General features: G+C 38.3%; 1 protein-coding gene across 1 annotated transcript in view; it reads right to left on the reverse strand.

Annotated features, from left to right (window-relative positions):
- The window catches only part of KLHL32 (kelch like family member 32), a 95,052-nt gene that overhangs the window by 18,443 nt on the left and 51,905 nt on the right, over positions 1-24,704 (reverse strand). The window contains exon 5 of the mRNA XM_009093408.4: positions 20,451-20,666. Coding sequence (XP_009091656.1) covers positions 20,451-20,666 — 216 coding nt within the window. The remainder of the gene's footprint in view (positions 1-20,450; positions 20,667-24,704) is intronic.

A 24,704-nucleotide genomic window follows, 5' to 3' on the forward strand; every position in this document is an offset into this window, starting at 1 on the left:
TTTCAGGAATTGTTGTGTAAGTTATTTTTGAAAACATCCAGTAATGAAGATACCAAAACTTCAACAGGAAAACCATTCCCATGCTCTGATATCCTTCCAGACAGATTTTCCTCTTACATATGCAGAAGCTTTAAACCCTTAAACTCATCACTCCACTTTCTACCTTTGAGTTTATATTCCAGAGCAATCTTTGAAAATTATTCATCCATACAGGATCAAAAGTATTTTGTTACCTTCTTTTTCTTCTCCACCTCAGATGCATTTTAATATTGGCGGGAGTTTCCTCTTCAGTGAACGAAAAATGTATTTCAATGCATCTTAGGTCATATTTTCTAAATCTGTTGTTTGGCTCTCAGTTCTCTGTTACTGAAATCTTTAACGTTTGCTGTTGAAAACTGGACAGAGTCTTCCTCTTAAGGTTGTAGTACTAGTGAATAGGTTGGAAGAATAACCATTCTTTGAATGTAACAATCTATGCCATTCTTGCTTGTACATCACCACATAAGACTGTCAGTGCACTGTGATGTTGCCGATCAATATTTCAGCTTATGACTGAGTACTGTTCTCACCTCTTTCTCTTTTTGTTTGGGGGGGGAGGGGTTGGTTGGTTGGTTTGTTTGTTTAGGATTTTTTTCTGTAGAGCTTCCACAGTGTCATGCTTTCTCTGCCATTACCCAACTCTCTACTATTACTTTAGGCCACTGCTCCAGTCAAGATCATTCTCAATCCACTCTGTATTTTCAAAAGTGCTAGAAAACAATTTCACCTTCTGATTTTCTGGAAACACAAATCCCTTACTATCCTTTCATCCAAGTCATTATCAAAGACATTGACTAGTTCTGAATAAGGACTAACTCTACTTGATATTTTAAATAATTTTGACAGAGAACTCATAGAGTGGGTGTCTCTAACAAGCTGAGCGATAAAAAAATTTTCAGCTAAATCTTATGGCCCAGTACTGTTGTTGGGAATGTCACATAAAAAAAAGCTGAAAATAAAGGCTGCTCTTATTCATGGCTTTCATACATGATGCATCAAATTTATTACTGTTTCTGTATTCTGTCAGAGAGGGAAGATGAAAAACCAAAACCACCTTTTTGCTAAGATTAATTTGAAACACTTTTTCCTCACTGTGAACCCCTGTGAAACAAAGAATCAATGACGGGCATCAAAAACGCAACAGCAGTTCAGTCAGTTAAATGCTGTACTGAGTTTCAAATACATGCATTACCTATATGTATTTTGACTTGCTAGTAAAAAAGACAATAATTAAATGTATTTGAAAATGTTTTTGGACTTGAAATCAGTGAGCTTTATAGTCAGGTGTTCTAAATCCACCAAACCCATGTGTCAGGTGTCTCCTACTGAGTTCTATCAGGCAACTTCCTATTCCGTGTCTTTAGCCATGTGAATGATTCCTGGAAGGCACCTGGCTCTCATCCTTCAGTCATTTGCAATTGAGGAGAAATTCAGACTAGCTTCAGCATACATCAGCTAAATGATATGTGGATTACCATATTGAGATAGAAGAATTTACCAAAACTGAGTTCTTATCTGTCAGCCCTTGCATCCAACAGACTTTTGGAACTATAAATTCATGCCTTAGCTCACATCTGAAATGGCATCACAGAGGTATCACTTGGGCTGCAATGACAGGCATTACAGACTCTGTAAAAGACAGGCACTAATGTAAACCAGGACTTGGTAACCACAAGTCTTTTAGAGGAAGTTTAATATTAATGCCTTATTAATATCTTAGGACTTCATCCATCTGCTTTTGTTTTATTGTTCTCCTTTGGTCCCCCAATAAATACTGTATAAACACACGAGCAACACCACATACTAACTAACACCACATACATAACTTCAAAGAAAGGGCACCTGCATTCATTTCTGGATATGGGATGTGTGATGATCTGCACAGAAGGCATGGACATCTCTGCTACGATGCATTTTCTCTGCTGTAGGTAGTTTGGCATATGCAACTTGGTTTGTACTGTTATGTCTCTACTGAGAAAGTCCTGGAGTTTTAAAAAAATGTTCCACAGAAATGAAATGTCTAACTTTTCCCTAAACCACTCCACCAAAGTGATCCAAAGATTCTGCTAGCACTCATATGAGATGTACAATCTTGAACCTAAACCTTCTTTACCCATTCCACACTATTTTATTCCCACTCATCTGTCCTGCATCTTTTTTTATGAAAACCCTTGAACCTTTCCAAGTTTATTGCAGCCTGCTTGGGATTCTCTACGTGTTGCACTGCCAGGTATCTTTGGAAGGGCTACTTCCACCTTTCCCCTCTGGTAAGCAGCTGCAGCAGCAATGGGGAGGGCAAGGTGATTCCCAGGCTGTCTCTTCTGTAGGGTGCTGCTGGCTCTTACCAGACTCCATGTCTAAGGTCAGTTTGCTGAGGAAGACTTCATTTTATTGTATGAGTTTAGAAAGCAGGGCTAAGAACCCTGCACACCACCTGGATGCTCTGTAGGCATGTGACAGAACACAGAGAAGCCTCACTGAGTGTTAGGGAGGCAACAGAGGTCTGTGAATCACAATGTGTTTAGAAGCTCCTGTCCAAATCAACTCATGCTACTGTTGGAACACAATCTGACTACAGTGCCCTGTGTGACCCACACCTAATCTGTGACCCTCCAAGGCAGAAAAAAGGGCTTAAGAGATGAAAGCTATATTGTTTTTATCACTTTGGCTTGGTATTTGTGACAATTACAGTACTAAAATTCATTTTGGGTCACTACTTAAAAATAAGTGCTAGGAATTTAACTTACAAATGTATGTATCTATATTTACAGAATACAGGACAAACTCCTAAATTGTGACACAAGCTCTGGTTTCAGGAACACTCACCAACTGAGCCTTAGACTTCTACACTGGTTTTGCAGCACATTGTAGCCATGTTCTCTAGCAGAACATGATGTCTCAAGCTGTGGAGTTATGGAAGAAAACTGAGTGTGAGTGAACAGTCTAGCAGCTATTGGAGGGCTGACAAAGTTCAAAAGAAAGAAAACTGAATTCCCAAACACACTTTCACTTGAAGCAGAAGTAGTCACTGGTGGACTGTAACACAGTTCCAACTTTCCTTCAGTGCAAAGAAGGCAAACATAACTCTCATCAACATATGGCACAAACTTCCATGTACAAGACCAGCACACATCTGTACATTTATCAACACAATTTCTAACACCTTTACTCAGGTTTTGTTTAATCTAGACCCAAAACCTGGTGCCTACATAAAAACTCCAGAATTCACCCCATCTATACACTGATTATTGTGCCTATGTTTTCACCTCTCAGGCACTAACAATTAGCAACTATAATCAGCATTGGCAAAATAAACACAAAGCCATTACAGGCTTTATGATGCTGCAAGAAAAGACATTCTTTAAGGCTTCTCTAAGGAAACACCAATAGCACTTGAAATTGCGACTGTGCTTAAAATGCTAACAAACAAGCAAGCAAAAAAAAAAATCTACAATTTTGAGGTTTAAAATATTTGTATCAGTGCTAAATAATTTACAAAAATAAGGAAAGACCCCTACTCCTACTCCCATATAGGCAAATTCTGTTTAAACTAATAGAAGCTTCTTTTCTATTAATTTTAATGTATGAGTGTGTGAGTAAAGGAAGCTACAGCCTAGTGCCTATATCAACTTCAATAAATAATATATTTTGCCATATTCATCTTCTAAACTAAGTAAATGACAAAAGTAGACCCTTAGAAGGGCAGGATTTTCAAACCAGATTAATTCTCTTATTCTAATGCCCTAACCCAAAGGATTTTTCTTCTCCAAGGTTACGTTATGTGATTTAGCAATGGAGTGCATTCTCAAAACAGCAGAAAAAAGATGGAAAAATATGTTGTGGCACAGTTGGAGCACACATCAAAGTACATCTGCATGCTGGATAGCAAGTTCATTGTTTTTCCAGCACCTGCTTCTGCTTCCAGCACAGTGCTTGAACAGTCCAAGTCACACAGGCCTGCAGCACAGTCCTTCCCTCCCTGCTGTTAATGGGGAACACAACACACATATCCCACAGCCAGAGAGGCCACGGAGGCACAGAAGGTTAAAGCTGAACTAGGAATTTCACTTCTGTTGAAGATAACCCTGCAAGCAGTAGCTTCCTGGTCCTTTGGGCTGCCAGCTATGCCAGGGAGCAAGAGAGCCCATCACGCCTGTGCCTCGCCTGCTCATCATCCTCTGCAGTCCTTCTCCAGCCACTCTGCTGGGAAAGCTGCCAGACCTTCACTTGACACCACACCAAGCCCTCTATCAGAAAAGCCAAGCCACTTCATGAGTGCAAAAAGCCTGACACACTCATATTTATTATTCTCAGTTCACTTAGAAACTAATTCTAAGTAACAGTGCCAACGTCAGGGAAAGTTTCTGTTGACAGAGTTCCAAGAAAGAAAAAACTTACCTAAACCTGTGAGGGGCCACAGGAACTCTATTATAAAGTCATCTTGGCCTGCTCTTTAGTTGATGTAGTCACGTTGTAGCCCAATGGACTGCAAATATGCTACTTTATATCATTCAAGGTGTCTAGCAAATGAGATGAAGTCAAGAAGTGACAGCAGTGGAAAAAACAAGGCAGTTGGAGTGTTGAGGTTTTTTGTGTTTTGTTTGTTTTAGCAACAACAAATAGCAGGAAACAAATTTTCTAAGGTTTTAAAACAATTCCCACTGTCCCATTAAAAAAAAATGGAAATCCCAATTATAATAACCTAGTGAACGTTCTCATTTTAGGAGAAAACAAAATTTTAAAAATGGAAGAAAAAGTGGAAAGACACATTTTCCTGGACTGAGATCAGATATATGCAACACAAATGATTCAATTTGTGTGTGACAATCTGATGATTATATTAAATCAGAGGATGAGAAAGAACTATAAATCTCATCTGAACAGTTCTTCTGTTCCTTAACAGAAGCAAGTTTTTGGCCAGAAAAAAAAGAAATCAAATTAATATCTTTGTATCCTTAGCATATTGGACAGTGCTATAGACCTGATTCTATTGATTTTTGAAGTCAAGAAGAGTCATGAAAGCAACACAGTATTACTACAGTAATCACCTTAAAGCACCACCAAGTAAACTTCAAAAAGCAAAACTTGGACTTTACTAGTTCAGTCTTTGAAACACTAGGAATATATATTCTGGCTGTAAACTCACACATAATTTTGCCTTTTATTAGATTTTATCTAACTCAGCAAGTCTGAGTTGTTCCAGACTGGGACCTCCTGTCTCAAAACCACATTTCAGTTGGCAATTGTCAGCAACACCCTGACTCTTCTAATTCCAAGTAGAGGAGCAGAATCTATAGATAAACCAGGACATTTACCAAAGGTCTGAATAAAGTCCAATGAGAGCTATGGAGGAACTTTCACCTAATCTAAAATAAGCAAGGGGATTTCCAAAGAGCCTGAATTTAGATCTCTAAAGGGTCTTTGTCATCCTCTCTCTGTCCCTAGAGGCTACAAAGGACAAAATCAAGGGGGTTTAGGATCTTCTTTGAAGCATTTTAAGCAGGATGAACTAAATTTGTCTGTACCATCCATTTAGGATGAAATATGTAAGAATTGTTGCTGAGGGAAAAAGTCCCACCACACAACAAAACACACGCACACCATTTTTCAAAGTCATGAGTTACACAAGAATATTTTTAGAAGTTCGTAACCATGCAGGCACAGCCTCCAGACTCCTGCAATTTTATCAGTCAGGTACTATCTTACACAGTTGTGGACAGCAGGAAAAATAAGTGTTTCGAGCCTAGATGCAAAACAGCCTTAAAGACAGAAATCTTTTTCTTCTTTTTATTTTGAATTTAAAATGTGCATAAAAATAAGACTCTAATGAGCTGCATGTGGAACAATCAAAATTATGAGGTATTTGCATTTCTTTTGCACCTTAAGTCAAACAACTACAAAATCATGCATATGATTCTCTCAATCTGAACACAGTAAATATTAATAATCTGTGATTCAGCAATGAAATGCCTTCTGCCCCGAACCCTGAAGAGAGACTTTCTAAGCAAAAAGTTGCAGCGCAGCCACTGAGACCACATTTACAAGGCACCAAGCTAAGGCATATGCATGCACCCTGTGAAAATAAAGCTGTGCCATCCCCCAGCCTCTTTACACAGAGATATTTCTAAATTACCTGTTTGTCAGTTTTACAAATGTGAGTCTACGTAAGCGCTCCCCGTGCGGCGCTGCGTTAGCAAGCAGGCGTGCTTCCTTTTGCACGTTTGGATTCTACAATCAGAATTAAAACATTTGCTCTGTTCAGGGTGAGGTGATAAACAGGGATTTTAAATTTCACTTTTTTTTTTTTTTTTTTAATGTAAAAAATGAAAGAAAAATGTTCCTCTAGATGTATTATGCCTTTGGGCTCCGTGTGAGGGAAGCGAAAAAAGACAGAGAAAGCTACTGTGAAGGTCACAGAGTGAAAGAACTTCCTCAGGGCACAGAATAAATTAAATCCCAAGGAAAAAATAAAATGTGATTTCCAGAGTGTGAGGCACAAACTCAAAATGACAATGATTGACAGCCAAACTATATCCGTGCAATATCGAAGACTGCACGTTCTCATTTACCTCAGTGTAGCCAGCAAGCGCCCATTAAACATCCGTCTGATGCCCAAATTAACCTTCTTGGCAAACTGAAAGAGGCACAAACTATCATAATCAACCTTTCATTATCACAGCAGCCTCTAGTTAAAGGGTCAGAATAATTGTGCCATCAGAGCCCTGATTGTTTTCAATCAACAGACGACTGGAGTGACAGCTCAGTGATGGAGTAGTTTGATGAAACCGCACCAGGCCTAATCAGAGCAGATGAAAGGAAGGCATGATTGGTGCAAATGAACAGTCGTGCCTCTCTTTTTCATTTACAATCTGAAATTACTCTTGAATTTACGGGGTTTTTTCTCCCTTATGAGTACCTCTGAAAGAATGTTTGACTTATTATGGGTTCTGACAGTGCAGAGTTATAAAACACAGGTAGGGTTTTCAGCCCAGGCTTTAAGTGGGTATTCAGCATAATTTTAACAAATTCACTCTTGAAAAGCACAAAATGACTAAAGACTTCCAATGACCTAACCTTTCAGTGCTGTTTGATTAGCAGAACAATTTATCACAGTTCGCATTCTTCATGATAAGAGAAGATTTAAAAAAATGGGCAGGGATCATTTTCAAATGTTTTCTCTTAGCCAATATATTTATAGTATTACTGCTCTCCTGTTTTCTCTCTCTCTCACGCACACAAAATAAAAATATAAATTAAAGAACACTGCATTAATAACCCTTTTCCTCTTTGAATGAATAATAGAATCCAAGCAAGGGTTTGTTTGCAGATGAAAGGAGAGACCAATTATCATGCCACTGACAGCATCAATATTTAGTTTTCTGGTGGGTTGGGTTGTTCATTCCCTCATTTTAAAGGATGGAAAATTAATCAATCTCACTAGGTGTTTCTTACCTTATTCACCAGCACTGATTCAGGGTGTCTCATAAGTGAACAGAAAAAAAAAAAAAAAAAAAAAAAAAAGGAAAAAATGTAGGGGCTGCTTACAGAAAATTTGAAAAGAATGAAAGATTCAAGTGTCCTGCACCTTCTCTGCTGGGTTCACTTCCTCTCCCAGACTCACCCTGCTCCACCCACAGAGCTTCCCCTTCTCACAAGGCTGCTGCAAGGAAGGTGAGGTAAATAAAAATAATCTAATTGAATTGTACCTCTGAAAGAAGCAAGTATTTCAAGTAGTGAGTGGTAAATCTTTTGTTCTGTGGTCTTGGTCATCAGCAGATGTTCTCTAGTTTGTCAATATTACAAAATTCATACCAATGTTCAAGTCAGCATACCAAAGCAAAAAACAAACAGCCTAAAAGCAAAGATTAGGATTTGTCTGAAGGATGAGTGGATAGAGAAGTTTGATCCAAACACCGAAGGCTTTTAAGAAATTTAATGTCCTGTATCTCTTTTTACACTACAGAAGGGAAGTTTTACTTCCTTAAAAGTTTGGGACTGTAAGCAGAACATTCACCTAAGTGGAACTGCCCTCAGCAAAAGAAGCTGTGAGCAGGCTTGCACATCCTTACTGACACACAGGGTGCTATTTACAATTATTGAGGTCTGTACTTTTCCAAATATAAAGACACTGTTTATGAAAAAAAAAAAAAAAAAAAATATAAATATATATATATATATATATATATTGGATGCAGCCGAGAGAAGACCCCAAAGCAAACATTTCTCTGCATAAAGAGAATTGTCTCAGATTCACATTTCCCCACCACAAGGGAACCACTACACACAATCAAAGATCCTGTCATGCTGCTATTTGTCCCCAGCTCCTGCCCAGCCAAGTCCACACTATTGCTAGAACTCTGCTGCAGCAGTGGGACTGGTATTGTGTACATTGGTGCCCCTGAAGTCTGTTCTCAAACTGCAGACTGAGTTCACAGCTGGCGGGAAAGAAAAAATATGCATCTTTCCAGACCCAAATATGATTACTGTGATGCAGTCAGACTCTCAGCTTCAAAACTGGACAGGGCTTGGAGGACTGAGGGATTGGTTCAGGCAATAAAGAAGGAGGCCAAATATAAATGAATTGACTTCAGGAAATACACAGCCCCAAAGGAAGATTAAAGAACACCAAGGTTCATTATCTGTGGAGAGTGAAAGCACTTGTTAGAGTGTGTCCTCCTGACCTCTGATCAGGCTCTGCAGAAGCTGCAGTGGATTTGTCCAGAGTACTACACAGGGAACTGTTTGTCTAAATAAGAAATGCTCTATCTCTTGGCTGGTTTGCTGATTTGGGATTTCTGTGATGTCATGGTGACAACCTGCAACTTTCAGAACATGAGCCCTGCAGTCTGTAAGCCACTTTGCAAGAGGCAGAAATTTGATTTTGATCTTTCAGTTGAAAAACACTGCAGCAAGCAGAGTTATTGGTCAAAGTCTCTAGCACCAAAAATTATACATTTCATTATAATATGCTGTAATTAGAGACAGAAAATGCAGGTGTATTAAAAACACACATTTAAAAAAAAGTCACAGCATTAAAGCAAATCACAATGTATTAAAAATACTTCTCAATTTTTCTCAAGTGATAATAATAATGACTGCTGACAACATCTATCTCCTTAAAGCATTTAAGCAGTAAGGCATCCATCACCAGTTGCTGCTGGACAGAAATGTTGTTCTGCACAGTGTTTCAATAGGTGCAAGGAGGATAACACAACATACACATCTTTGGCAGATTTCTTACTCATAATCAAACAGCTTCAGGAGTAACAACATTAACACCTGTATTTTCATCTCCAAAATTTTTAATGATTGTTTCTGCCCAGCATCCTTGTGAGAAAGAGAGGAATTCTTTATCCAAAGGCAAACTCTCCACCAACCCAGTACAGTCCCTTGCATTGTCAGTTCAGTGCTTTACTGCAAGCTTCCTTCGCCCTTAGTGCTACATAATTATCGTGGCCTTCTCAAAAGGGGCATTATTTTACAAAAAAAGGTTTGAAAGACAATGCTAGTTTCATCTTTTTATGTATGCATTTCCTATGAAACACACAGAACAAAATGCCAGTTTTGTAATAAAAGTAAACAATAGAATGTATGCATTCAGTATTGCATTCACACTTTCTCCATTTCTTATATTTACTGGTCATAAGAGTAAGAAGTTTACCTTGAAGACACTTATTAAACTTAATAAAGATATTCCATCTTTTTAGACTTACAATAAAATAACTATGATGGCAGATCAGCTTTACAAAAGGCTAGCTGAACTACATTAATGTATAACATTATATATGGTAAGGAATCCCATTAAAGCAGTGAGTTGCTACAGTACAAAAACTCATCTTCTCATCTCCTGGAGTTCAAAGTGAAGTAAGGTACAAACAGAAGGTAAACTCTCAGCTGTTGTAAATTAGCACAGCTCATCAAAGCATGCCATTTTACACCTTCTGCGGACTCTGCACTTCAAAATTATACAGAACATTCCTTCCAAGTATCTAAAAGCAAATTATAAGCAGTAAAACCCAGGCTTCCCTGAGAGAAGTTTACATTTCAACCACTTTCTCAAAATGGGAACTAAAAAAAAATTAGTTGTCTTAATCAAAATCTTCTGTCCCCTGTCTGTACAACTGAGTCTCTCTATTTCACTAAAAAAATCCTGTGGAAATTTTGGTGCCCGTGCCACAGAACAAAGTCTGGTGATATGCAGGTATCTGAGAGTGGGGACAAAAGAATTCCCTAAGTATCATCTGCCAAAAGTACTTGAGATATTTTCGCAGCTGAAAAGTACAAGGCAATAGAGGCAATAAACACTGCATCCTTACTTAACCTTGGAGCAGCAAAGACAAAACTGTCCCTCAGTGTGCTTCAAGAGAAGTCCACTCTTGTGTGACCAGGTCCTTAAACCACAGAGGAGTTTCCTCTAGAGTCACTTGGGGCTTCTCTACCAAGGCAGATTTACAAATGTGCTTCTCACACCTAACTGGTCCTTCCACTGTGACAGAAGGGGCAAGCAAGGCCCTGTGCATCCCCTCTCAGTGACACTCCACTGGTACAAGCATGTGTTTAAAAGCTGCATGAGCTTGTGTGCAGCTCCTATTGCAACAGGCTGTACAGCCACCCCACCACTCACAGCCACTCTGTTTTCTGTGCACTGTGGCTGTCCCACCCGGGAGTCAACACACGTGGAATAAAGGAGCTGGGAATGATCACACTGCAAAGGCTCTGCTTACTCTTGTAATCAAGGCAAATATTTTTTAACAAGATCATCAAAAAGGAGTGTGGAGGGTGACAATGCAAAGCCAACAAAACCAGAGCAAAGCAAACCAATAAAACCAAACCCATAATATGGCATCCAGAGACTCAGTCTTGCTTTTTCCAGAGACACAATCTCAACTGTTTCCTTTGAAACAAGTCCAGCCACAGAGAGTTAGAAGTGACAAGGAAATCAATTTCCTCACCATAAACATGTTGCATCTAGGTAAAACCTTTCAAAGGGAAGGCCATGTAAAACCACGGCTTAGGCCTGTTACTTCAGCCAAGCAGAAAAGGGAAAGTGACTCAGCTGAATTAGAGGTAGAAAAACAAGTTCTGTAACCATTGTGAGTTCACACTGTGGTGCATGGTGGTTGGTTGAATTATGTTTGCTATGATTTAAAACTATGTAGCTGATAAAGGCCAAACTGCTTAAAAAGGCTGGGTTTTTGCCATAAAGCAGCTCTCCTTGGCACTGCCTGGGGACCCTGCATTGCTCTGCATCGCCACATCAGCATTTCTAAAATGTAGCTTTATAGGTCCATAAAACCTGCCTCTCTCTAATAACTAGATAAAATGGCAAGAAGCTCTGAGGTAAAAACTTCTGGCTGTGCCTTTTCAAATGCATCCAAAAATGCTCAAGTTTGGATCCTTCATCATTTGTTGGGATGGTAGAACCAACATTGTTAGGTGCTTTATATCTGATAAGTTTTCTGAAGCTATAAAGAAAAGAAGCTTATCCCTTCATAAACACAGCTGTTTAACTAAGGCTCTTAACTGTGATTTGATTTCAGTTTAAGGAGATTAGGGTTTATGATAGCATTTATCTTTTCTAAAACAGGGTAAGGACAGAGAACATGGGAGGTGGAAAAGGACCTACCTTCAGCAGCCATCATTTCAAAATCTAGAATTGCTCATTTTTATTTTTAGAGAAAACACTCAGGTCGACATCAAATGCATTGGAACTTTACATAGCCACATTTAGCACTAAAACAAGTTGCTGGTACATAATTAATAAGTGGAAAAGACAATTTTTACAATCTGATACACACTGTTTTTATTGCTATTACTCTCTTGCTATTTTCCCCTCTGAAATATATTTTAGAAGTGTAGCAGCTCACTCCAGAGACAAGAACCTACAAGATTTCATCAGTAAAAAGTTGTTAGAAAATGAAATAGGCACAAAATTGACAAAATTCTATAAAAATGCAATTCAGCTCTGTGAAAATTAGTCTAAATGGTTCTTGAATGTAAAAGGATTCCTATTCCTTTCTTCCCTATTGTTAGGGTATAATTTTCTAGGGATTTAATAGGCAAATCGAACAAATCACAAAAAATGTATCATTTTCTATAATAATCTTTACAACAGCTATACAGGACTTGCATGTCATCAATATCTTTGGTCACACACAAAAATGTACTTCAGGGTACATGCTCTCCTTAGCTGGTTTATAACTATGCATGTGTTCAACACACTGTGTTACTTCAAAACCCCTCATGTCAGATTTTCCAACCTAAGTCACAGAACAGTTTGGGTTGGAAGGGACCTTAAAGAACACCTTCTTCCAACCCCCTCTCATGGACAGTGTCCATTAGACCAGGATGCTCAAAGCTCCATCCAACCTCACCTTGAACACTGCCAGGGATGGGGCATCCACAACTTCTCTGCCAGTGCCTCACCTTCCTCACAATAAAGAATTTCTTCTGTAGCTCTGATCCAAAACGACCCTTTTCCAGTTTAAAGCCATTTCCCCTTGTCCTATCACTACATGCCCTTAAAGAACGTCCCTCTCCATCTTTCTTGTCTCCCCCTTAGTTCCTAAAAGCTGCTATAAGGTGTTCCTGAGGCCTTCTCCAGGCTGAACAACCCCCACTCTCTCAGTCAGTTTTATTGACTTTGATTTAATCCCCACATGATGGACTTCAGATTAGCTCTCTGCTTAAACAAATGAGTCCTGCATTAATTTTTCAAAATCAACTAATTGTTCTAAGAAAGCTATTTCTTTCAAAAAGTGCCTTAAACATTTCAAATCACATTTGTAATTGCATTTGAGATCTTAAAAGTATCTAATGAATTGGGAATATCAGAGCTTCCCCACTACAAGATTAAAACAAACATGAATTCATTATATAAACCCACTAAATAATACCTGAAGCAAACTAAAACACCTGTAACTGCTGTAAGACAAACCTTGTAAAATTATGACCTATAGTTTCACTCAAACATTAAAACAGGCTCCACCCTGAAGGAGCACTTTGAAAGCTCTTCAGCACAGATTTTCACTTCAGAGGCTGTGATCTTTCAATCTGTCATTACTATCCCACATAGACCTTTAGCTTGGAAGCCACTTCACAGGAAATCTTCTTAAGATCTTTTTGACAAGTCTATTTGTCTTAATTTCTCCCATTTCTCCCTGGCACGAGGGAGTCCAAAGTGATCAAAGGAGTAAAAGGAACCCTTTGTCACAAGGCAAGGAAACCCTCAGCTCTGCAGCTCACTCGCACATCTGGAAGCTGCCAAGGGTGTCCCAGCTGGAGTAAGGAAGGCTGTGCAGGAGTGACACTGCTTTTCCATCTCCTTGCTTCCTCACCTTCCTGGAGCCACCAAAGTCCTGATCCTGGGGCAGGAGTGATAGCATGGGGCACCAGCTACTGAGCTCTCAGCAGCCGTGCTGAACCAGCACACCTGCTAGCAGGTCTGGACACACAAGTGCGACTTCACCACATCTAACTGGGTGCACTTTGGGCACTGAACCCCAGAGCGAGACTCCAGCTATCCTAACACATTGATGACCATGTGCATGGCTTCAGGAAACATGGAATTCCATTTTCTTCCACCGTCTTCTTTGGCTTTGTGGTTACAAATAAAAGTAATACTTCTACCAGCTCCCAAAGGAAAATTTGTTGAAATACAGAGCTGGGAATTCTCAGAAGAGTTTCTAATTTCCTATCATTTTCCACAAGCTTAAACCCACTGGAAACAGTGTTAAACAGCCTTACTAAGATTTTGAAAGAGTAAAGATTACTAAAATTTAGATTTGTGAATGGAAAACATTAACTAAGATAGTAACAACAGACTGCCATATTTGATCATCCCTGTTATCTGCAGATTTTAGAATTTGTTATTTTCTTTAACTTAAAAATTGATGTATATTTTCAACCATACCTGGCTTTCAAAACAGCTTCAGCAACTTTTTTTTTTTTAATGTAACCACATACATCTGTATGTTTATACAATTATACTTCAGATAATATCCAACAGATCTGAGCCACAAAGAGTGCAACAGTCAATGCAAATCCCCCACAGCAGACAAATTCAAACATAGAATGCAGTAACACAGAAGCAAGTCTTGCTGTGTGGACACGTTGGTGTCTTTTTCTAAATCAAAATGCACATCCACTGCTTAGCTATAAAGTGACCTAAATCCAAGAGCTGTGAGCACAGCAGCCTTCCTAAATACTGGTGTGCTGCTCTGTGCACTTCTGAAGGTAATCTGGGATGAATAAGCTGAGGCAATATACCTGTAGGACAGCAAGACCAAAGCAATGCTCCCTAGTTATTCTCCGATGCTCACAACAATAGCAGCAAAATAATCAAGTTTTCTGACATGTATCAAAAAGAACATTAGAAGAACACAGGTCCTAGCACAGCTTTAATACTGAAAATCACTTTCTATACTGTAATATAAATTACAGCAAATATATTAGCTAGCATTCAAAAACAGGAAAGTTTTAAAAGTTCAGAACAAAAGCATATATAAAGTTCACAAGATATTACTGTAAAGGACAAATTAAGAGCCCATTTGAATTTAACCAAAGTAGACAAAGGGGAAAGGTGTTTCATAAAATAAGGGAACAATGCCAACAGGGACAGCATTCATTTTCCCTATAAGCCAAAATGCCATTACTATTACAAACGATGCAGAAATTATATCAGGAAAATAGTGTGTGACCTGAGCACATCAGCTGAACAGTGTGAGTTCCTGCTGCCTGCATCCACTGCTTGACCCTCTGTATCCTGCATGAACCCTGGCCAGCTTGCAATTCCAGTGGACACCAACCTCCTTGCAGATCTTGGGCCACAGCTACCAGCTTGGCCTACTTATAATGAATGTCCTACCAATTCTGCACATTCCCTATAAAAATTAATCCCACCCAGTCTGGAGAGATTGTGAGAAATACACCATTGCACAGAGTCAATTCAGGTGAGACACCTATGTTTATGAGGATTAGACTAAGGAAAAGGGAACCTGCAGCCTATCAGAGGTTAAGTTTCCATACCAATTTCATTTGAGGGTAACTGTGTGATTTTGCTTGCTCAGTGTGTCATGACACACAAAGCACAACCATCACAGCTGTAGCACACTGGATACTGGTATTCACAGGTGGCTCTCTGGCACTTTTACGTAGACTTTCATGAAAAGGGTACAAAGGAGGAGGTAAAAGCACAGCAAAACACACATGGGTAATATGTTAATTTTCTCATTTAGCCTCACCTCAGCCTTGACATGCATCAAGCACCTTTTCTCTCTTCTATGCCCTTCTTGATGAGAGGCTGACAGCCACATTTTAGAGAGGTAGTTTTCTGCTTAGGGTAAATACTCACTACGAACAAGCATTAGAGTAGACATTATTTCACTTATTGCCCAAGAGAGCACTTAAGCTCATTTCTTGAATAGTGAAAGGCTAACATACTGCTTAAACACAACATTGATTACTGAGATGCTTTCCTTCACATATATTTTATGTTGTTACTTGTTTGGCAGTAAAACCTAAGTTCACATTTAGCAAGGCACTTAGTCCACATTTCATTAAAATATATATATACCCCTGAGAAAAAATCAAGTACTGATATGAAGGAATGGCAAGCTTGTACCAGAACATGACAATCCACTTTAGAAACTGCTGCTCTGCATAGGCAAATGTGTGCATCATTGCAGAAGTATGGAAGATGTCTTTGGATCTGTCATCAGCACAGAACTGTTCCATCATAGTAGGCTGCCACAATGTGTACACCACAAAATTTCCCACAGCATTGAACTGTGGGATTTCTGCAGAAGAAAAATTTTGATCCTTCACAAATGCCATCAGGAAATCCAAAATGGAGCTCAAGCGTAAGAAAAGGCTGTTGAAAATAGGGCACAGAAGAGGATCAACAGGACTGTGATAAGAACACTGGATTTTTACACTTATTATTTTTATAAAAGATACATGACAAGCTCCTATTGACCTATAACACTGCAGTCTTCTTGTCCCTCATTTTTCTATTTATTCAAGCAAAGACACTTCTCCAACACAGAGACCAAACACTGTTTTTGCACATCCACAGGGAAAAAAGGAATAATTAGTGTTACACTTTCACACATGGAACACATTACTTCATGAACACAAGTCCAGAAGTTACACACAAGGAATTTAACAGGGCTAGAATGTCTTAGGAATGCCTTGGAAAAGGCACAACACATTTGCATGCATCCTAGCTGAATAAACCACTCAAGCAGTTTTATCTACCAGCTTTTCCTAGATTGCTTGCTTATCAGTTGATTACCAAGTAACCAAGTTGCTTAGCAAAAGGGAAAAAAAAAAAGCCAAAGAAAGCCAAGGGAAAACTTCTAACCTTGCTTCTGAAGAAGTATAAACAAATACTAAAATTGACCTGCTTTTATTGTTAGCTGCTTAAAAACTGTATGTATCCTTTAACAACCTACTTAAACAGTAGGAGAGAGGGAAGAAACTAATCTATACTGATCTCACTTAAGATTTTTTTCCAAATATGATTTAAGAATCCACCTTGGATCAAGTGCAGTATTTAATACAGACCCATTTAACCAATCTACTGCAGGAAGACAGAATAATACAGTAAATATTTCTCTCTCTAACCATTAGTATGATATTTGGAATATGAATATTTAAGCCTCATGACACTGAAGTTTCTAATAACAAATACAAGGTATAATTATATCATAACTAAAGTTAACATTAGTTTTTTACTTAAATCTTTGGCTTGTTTTCTACTTGCTAAGGTTCCAACAACAAGCCCTCTACCGCTGTATTTCTCTGGCAAACTTGTTCCATCTTACAGGGTTGGTTACTTTTTCAATTACCAAGGCAAAGAATTCACCTGCTGCCTTGAAGTACAGCCAATGAATCTTTCTTGTAATGGTCAATTATGAAAATATTCACTTTTCATTTCATGATAAACTAGACATTTATGTCCCTGTCATGACTGCTTCCTGTGGAAAAAAAGAAGGGTGCTTCACTGGTTGTGATGAAAAAGAACAAACCAGAAAAAAAATATTTTCCTCCACTTTCCCCATGATTCTTTCCTTCGTTTTCCTTATTTTTTTTATTTAATCCTTTTTTCCATGTCACTGACTTAACTTCACACATTTTAATGTAGCTGACAAATCGAAAATTTCTTATGTAAAAAAAATACTTCATAATCTCACACGCTAATAAAATGTAGAAGTCAACATGAAATCATATGTCAACTAATAATCATAATTACTGTCTTAGCTTACCTAAGAAAGACCTGATTGAAGAAGCTCATAAGTTGATCCAATTTCACAGCCTACACAGGCTTTCTGGTGGGGTTTTTTGTTTTTATTTGTTTTAAGAAACACATCACTATTGTCCTTGTCTACTGTCTCCACTTAAAATAAGACACATCAAGCCAAAGAGTCTGAAAAATCAACAGGAATTTCTGTAGTAGTTGGCAGTAACCCACAGCTTAGCACACTGCCACTAATGTTACCATTTAACTTTCTCAGACTTGGTTTGTTCACAGTTATATTTCATCATACTAGAACTAGCCAATTGTGAATTGGTAGCCTAGAAAAATCCAAAGTATGACAGGTAAGAGCTGCAATCACTTCATTTAAATAATATTCAAGCATCACTCCATATACACCTTTTGATGCATTAAAATAAGCACCTTAATCTTTACGTGCACTAGGATCAGATCACCCAGTGGACATTGGGAATTCAAACTGGTGTAAAAAACTGTGCTCTGCAGCCAGTGGCACCCTTTCCAGAGGTTCTCTGAGGGAAGTTTTAATTTGTGCTTAGGGCTTCATGGCAGCCCTACCAGCAAAGGTGCCTTGGGGACATGCTGAATTCATATGGCTGTGACACACAGCCACGTGTGTGTGCAGAGGCCACACTAGTCACAGGTAAGACAATCAAATGGTGGCATCCCCCCATCAGCTTTTCTATTATCTGCCCCACTTTGTGCAAATTTCCTCCAGCTTCCCCAACACCTCTTGCTTTGCTGTTCTTCCTTAAGACATGGGATGGGGATTTGTCAAAGTCAATGAGCACTTTATTACAGTGAGAGTGCTCAGTAATGAACAATTCTGCCATTTAATGAGATTCTGTAGATCTGTCTCCAGCCTGTCCATCAAGTTTCACTTCTATAAAGCACCCTGACACTAATCCTCTGGCATACCCAATCTTCACCCTGGGCTGAATATTAGATTCTTCCATGGTATATTGCATTACCACTATAACCTTAGCAAAGATGATGAACTTAACTACACTTGAGGCAATATAGCTGGTCTGATTTGATTTTCTTCTATTGGGTTGACTATGAGGGAATTACTTATTTACTAAGATAAAGCAAGAAACCAGTTTCTTATTGCCTTCTGAATGCCCAAATTGGTAAATATTTATATGTGTCTTTTAATCCATTCTGGGAACCTGGAATATTTATAAATATATATTTATTTCTGGTTTTACAAACTGAATTAAAAACATGCATGCACATTTTGCCTGCAGCAGAAACCTACTTTAAAAAATTCTTCGGAATAGCAGTAGTAACCTTTAGAGAGGCTATTATGATAACACTTAAATGGACAGTGTGGAGTTTGTTGCCACTCAGAAAGCAGCATATTACCTATCTCTCCCCAGGATGACCCTGCAACAGCAACAGAGGCTTTGTCACATTTGCCTCATGAAGTGTTCATTGACTGCAGTGCACACAATTAAGAAAATTACTTCCGAGTCTGAGTCTTGCAGAACAGGCCAGTTAGACAGGATTTAAAAATTCCCACTTCCAAACATCATTATAGCAGGTTACAGAGGCATATTACTGAGCAAGTATTGAGTTATACTTGAATGGCTGCCCAATGCTAGAAACTCTTCTGGCAGAAGCACACCCAAGCATGCAGCTAGGGCATTCCACTGGCTCTGCAGAGAAATTATGGTGAAACCCAACCAGCCAATCATCCATGCTCCGTGCATAAACTTGTACATCAAAACTTGCTTCTGATAAAGGGAATATGGCTAGGACTCTGGAGTAGTGTGCTTTAAAAACCTAAACCAAACACAACTCATCATCATGTGTAGTGTACTGCAGGTTCTGCTGTACAGGCATCCTCCAGGGACTAGGACAGGAAAAAGTCAAACTTCATTTTGGTATTTCCAGAAAATATCATCTTTGTAACATACTCCATAATCTAAAGCCTCAAACTTTTGGAAAAAAATATGCCTGCTACATAACTGAAGGGCTATGTTACATCTTCATACTGGTTAACCTGACACTTTTGGTTTTTTAAGAATTAATGTTTTATCCTGCATGGCATTATTCATCCACAGAACATGAAGCATCCCACTGATGAATACACACTTTACACTTTGAGAAACTGATGGCATCTAAATGTAGCTATTTCCTTAGAATAATCCAAAAGATAAATAGATAAATAATAGGGGTTGAAAAATAAATCAGTTTTCTGAATCACAGTCTTCTCTGTTGGACCAATATAAACCACTTCCTAAAAGAAATGCACAGGTTTCTTTTCAGCAAGTTTCCTTCTACCTTGAAATACACTGAAAAACTTTCTTCTCTAAAACATGACAGCAAAAAAAAAAAAACCAGAAAAACATCACTGTGTAATCAATATTACAGAGATTTTCTTCCACTCCCTAATGAATTTTTACAGACATATGATGGGAACATTTCCAAGGACAAATTTTGGTTTAGTTTTTCTGTTTCTCTTAATAGGCCACGTGTTTTTCTCACATTAGGTTTTCTCCCAGCCCATACACACTAAAAGGTAAAAACACAATGCTTTTATCTTGTTAATACTTATGGCTAAACTTGGTCCTTTTCTAGATCCAACTTTTTATAAGGAAATTATCTCAGGCTTCTTGCCACAAACCTTCCATCAAAGTTTCCATCTTGGAGCAGTGATGCCTGTGTGATGATTCTCTCATTTGCTTCAGGCAAAGTCAGCTGTGGTGGCCCAAACAATTTCAATGACTACTTAAGTTATACAGCTAAATTTGTCTGAAGTGCATGAGAGAGACTGCAGGAGCAGGTTTGCCACCAGACTCATGGCACTAGCCTCATCAGAGGCAATTATAATTGAGTTGTATGCATCAGCCATCTCTTCCTATCAAAGAAGACAAATCTGGAGGAAAATCTCTGGCTGTATTTAAGTAGCAGAAGTTAAACAGCATGACAAATTTCTCTTTCAAACAAAGTAATTGCATTAACACAACACAACATTTTTAGAATTTCGTTTAGAAATTTCCCTCAGTTGTTATTCACAGTTTTTGCTCAAGTGCTTATTCTCCCTCGAGATTGCTCCAGGGTTTCAAAACAACAGATTACTGCTACGGTTTACAGAGTGTCACACATTCTGGTTGTTCACCAATCTCCTTACCTGCCAGATTTGTTCTTCACTGAGCGAAGTGAGTCTATCGCTTTTAAAAACCTCTCGAAGAAGACAGTACGGGAGTGCCAGAACTTCTTCAGGATGACTCTTCAATAGCTCAGAGAGATGTTTTACTAAGAAGCCAATGACTGCATTCTCCAACAAAGTGAGGTTGAAAAGATCTGCAAGCTTGTACAGGTCCAAGTAATTAAAACTATTTAATTCCTAGATGGATGAAGCAAACAAAATACACGTCACAAAAACATCCCAAACACGAAACAGAGAATATAAAAACACACAGGTATCAGATAATGAAAAAAGGTTATTCTTTTGGAGCTGTGAAGAAGGAAGGCAATATAACTTGAAGTTAATTAACACAGCCTCATTCAAAATGTATATGTGTTACCATTGCATATGCAAATATATATGATAGTACTAATTTATATTGCAACTCCTAAGGTTATATATGCATAGCATCTGTAAGAAATATGGATTGGAACATAATATAATAAACCAGCATGATTTACACTGTATGTCAAGAGCTCACAGGAGCTAACAAGTGGATTAAAAAATGCATTTTTTAACTACAACGGTTTGTTACAAAGCAATTGTTTGTTCATTATTTACTGTTTTGATTGAAGTAGAGCACCTGTGTAGCACAACTTTTTGTCCTATGAAACCTCACAAAATACAAGATGCTGAACTCCATTTTATTACATATGAACTTTTCTTCATTGAACAAATGAACCTTTTTTTTTTTCCTCCAACCACTGGCATCAAAATTTAGTGGGTGTTGGCCTCCTACTCCTTCTCTCTCTCCTTCTAGCAGCTGAAAATGTGAGGAGACAAAAGCTACAGTGGCTCAAGGCAGAAACCTTTGCCCATTCTGCTAACAGATGACCAAAATTTATGGGCTAATGTTTTCAACTTGGCAATCCTCATAAATTAGTACCTAGACAACTAACTACCTCTGCTCTAGACCACACTGCTCCCTTCAGGGAACAGGCCAAGAATTCACCTCTTTTAGACAAAAGTACCCAGGGCACCTGGAAAATCCTCATGTTTACCCATTTTCTCTGTTCTTGCTGCATGCTCACACCTCTCTTCCTCCCTCCTCCGCAATCCCGGTTCTCATCTTCCAATTTACCGCATTGCTCCCTATCAGCCGCCTTCCCCTTGACCAGCCCCATGTGTGAGAATGACAAGGAGCCTCGTCAGTCTCACTTTGCTGGTGAGTTAACACGGGGACTGGAGCAAGAAAGAGAAACAGACTAAATTAAGTCAATTTCACTTTCACTGCTCTGCTGGATGGAATGGCAGCACCAAATGAAACTGACAAGAAATCTTGTAAATGTCAAATGAGCTGCACGGCTGGCAGATAGAGCAGAGCAACAGGGAAGATGGGAAAGTGCGAAGAGGGGTTTTTTTGGAATGTTTTATGGACTACATCTTGAACGTGTGAATTGGGTGCCTGTCCCGATGACTGTGGAGCTGTTTATGCATATGCAATGGAGAGTGGAGAAAGAATTTTTTAACCTGCTTAGAGGAGTCAGGACTGGAGGAAATGGAATCAAATTCCTGTGGAGGTTCCTGCTTGTTACATAATCTCCCAGTCTGAACAGTTCACCTTCCCTAGCAGAGTTGTACACAAAAGATAAATCCTACTCATTATCTACTTAGACTTCTGCATAAGAATTTCCCATGGTTTTCTTGGAAGAACAAAGGTAAGTTCTTTACATTGTCAAAACAAGCACTAACAGCCATCATCCCAAAAGCCACAGCTATTCCAGTGTCAGCTCCTCCTCGCACTAACAGAGGAGGTAAGAATAAATCTGCAGTTGCAGAAAGAAAGATAAAAGAATGAATTTTACTTGAAAAGTATCTGGTCTTTGTGCTTGCTTAGTGATTTAGTATCTTCAGATCACAGACAGCACCTCACAACCCCACTCTTGTGATGGCCATGCAATGGTGACAACAACACACAGGAGTCTAATCCAAGCAAACATCACAGTGTTTGACAAGCAACAACCACAGTTTATTGTCCCTGGTTCAGAAAACTATTTTTTCAAAGAGCTCACTGATTTAATAAATCCCAAACGTCAGAAAGAAATTTAGAAGAGCTCAGCGTGTATTTATTGAGCTCTTTTGTGGTCAATGGCTATGTCTAAGGACATAAATAAATAAATAAATAAATAATCAAGCACTGTGAGCTGAGGATCAACAGTCCCACTAAAACATGTGCCTGGTCAAACCCCACTAAGTGTTGGATGAGAAGGAGAGGTGGCTTTTAGCAGACTTCTGAGGAGAAAAATACTGGAGATAACATAACAGAATCCTTATTAGAGAGAACCAGTAATGAGATAGACAAATGCAATCTACCCCTGAAAAATCTTCATGTTTTCAGTGAAATCTGAAAGACACTGGTAAGCCTTCATTTTAGGTTTGGATATTTTCATGAGCTCCAAACTTCCCTATCCTCTTAAATCAGCAGCAAACAAAGTTCTTTTTATGAAAGCTGTCTTACAGTTGAAGAGGCCAAATATCCTTGTGGATGTATAAATAAAATCTCACCAGTTATTTATACTGCAAGTAGTAACTTATTTAACTTATTTCAAATGCTTATTTCTGCATGTGGGTTTTGGGGCTTTTTTTTTTTTTTGGGCGGGGGGGGGTTACTTATTTTTATTGCCAAGTTTCAGATGACTTTTGATGCTTCCTAATATAATGTGTTAGTTACCTGCTGAACTTACAGTCTACTTGCTAATGAATACTAAAAGTGTGTTTTGTTAAAACTGGCCTTGGCCTGGAATTAGTAATGTTCATTTCTGATTTTGTAAGGTTAGAGTTGATCTACAGGTTCGTATTTCACAGACAAAGAAGCAAATATTGCATTAGGTTTTACAAATTAAAATCAAGTTTATGCAGGACCATACACTACTCCCTCAATTATGATCATAGAGGGCAAAAATGTCACATTGAGATTGCTCAAAGTATACCCTAGATCACATAACTTTGCTCTTATAAGTGGTAAAATTTTCAAAAACAGTCTAAAATGAAGTATATAAATTAGTTGCAAGAAAAATGCACCTCATCTTCTAGCTTTAAAAATGTCCCACAGGAAGGATCAAAGCAATCACTGTCAGCTCAGTCTGATTTGAATAAATTTTTCATGCTAAAACCTTAACTGAAATAAAAACTTTGGTAAATGGTAAAATAGATTACTAAACAGGAAATTCAGGTGTGTTAATGAGTAAGAGTATTGGCACTCTCTGTTTTCCACAGATTTTATTATATTGCATTAACTGAGCAACCACAAAATTTTGAAGTAGTGTGTGACTCTTTGTGGTACTTACTGCAGTATATGTTCTTTGAAAACAGGCATCACAACCCAGGCTTATGTAAATTTTTGAAACTTTTAACCTCTTTTTCATAAACCTTTATGTATATGCCACTTATCTTTTTTGAACTGAAGGATGAAATATGGACACAAGCAGTACTGTCACTAAGAGCTGAAGGTAGTGATCCTATCTTTTCTAATATGATGCTTGTTACACTGCTGAAACACATTCAGGTTAAGAAAAGAAGAATAAAATTACAGGTACAGCACTTAAAACTAAGTTTAAATAGTTCTGAAATCTCACAGTGAGCTCAAACCAATTTAGTAAATTGTCCAAACTTTTTATCAGTGTCTACTTTTAAAATAAGAAACTACCTTGGATCCCATGCATTCTACTTAGTGTGCATCCCCCCAGTGAAGTGAGGGAATCTATTATTCCACACTAAGGGTCTTCTGATTCAGTGGTATCAACCTTTACATGCCAAACCAATTCAACAATGAGCTGACATTTAAAAGCCTCATAAAAGAAAATATCTTCTACAAACAAACATAATCTGAAAGATGACAATATTAAATATTCAAAATAAATGATGTGAACGTGTGAATATTTTGATACAGAGGTGTATTTCAATATAGAGATATGATAAATTGTCAAACAGGAAAAATAGATATAAACATTGTGTTTAAGTTGCTTCCAAAACCATCTTTATTTGTTCGTACCTTAAAGAATAATTGCCTTGCACAAGCCACGGACAAGGATGTAACAGATTGATAAATTAGAGTTAATCATAACCAAGTACACAGCAGACTACAATATACCTCTATTCCTGTGCTCTGTGTTATAAATAGCAGAAAAAGCACAAGGAGAACTAAGGGGAAAGAATGCATTTCTTTATGACCTTATTTGAAAGATAAACTCCTTGGGG

The sequence above is a fragment of the Serinus canaria genome, chromosome 3 (genome assembly GCF_022539315.1).
Source record: "Serinus canaria isolate serCan28SL12 chromosome 3, serCan2020, whole genome shotgun sequence".
Classification (NCBI taxonomy): domain Eukaryota; kingdom Metazoa; phylum Chordata; class Aves; order Passeriformes; family Fringillidae; genus Serinus; species Serinus canaria.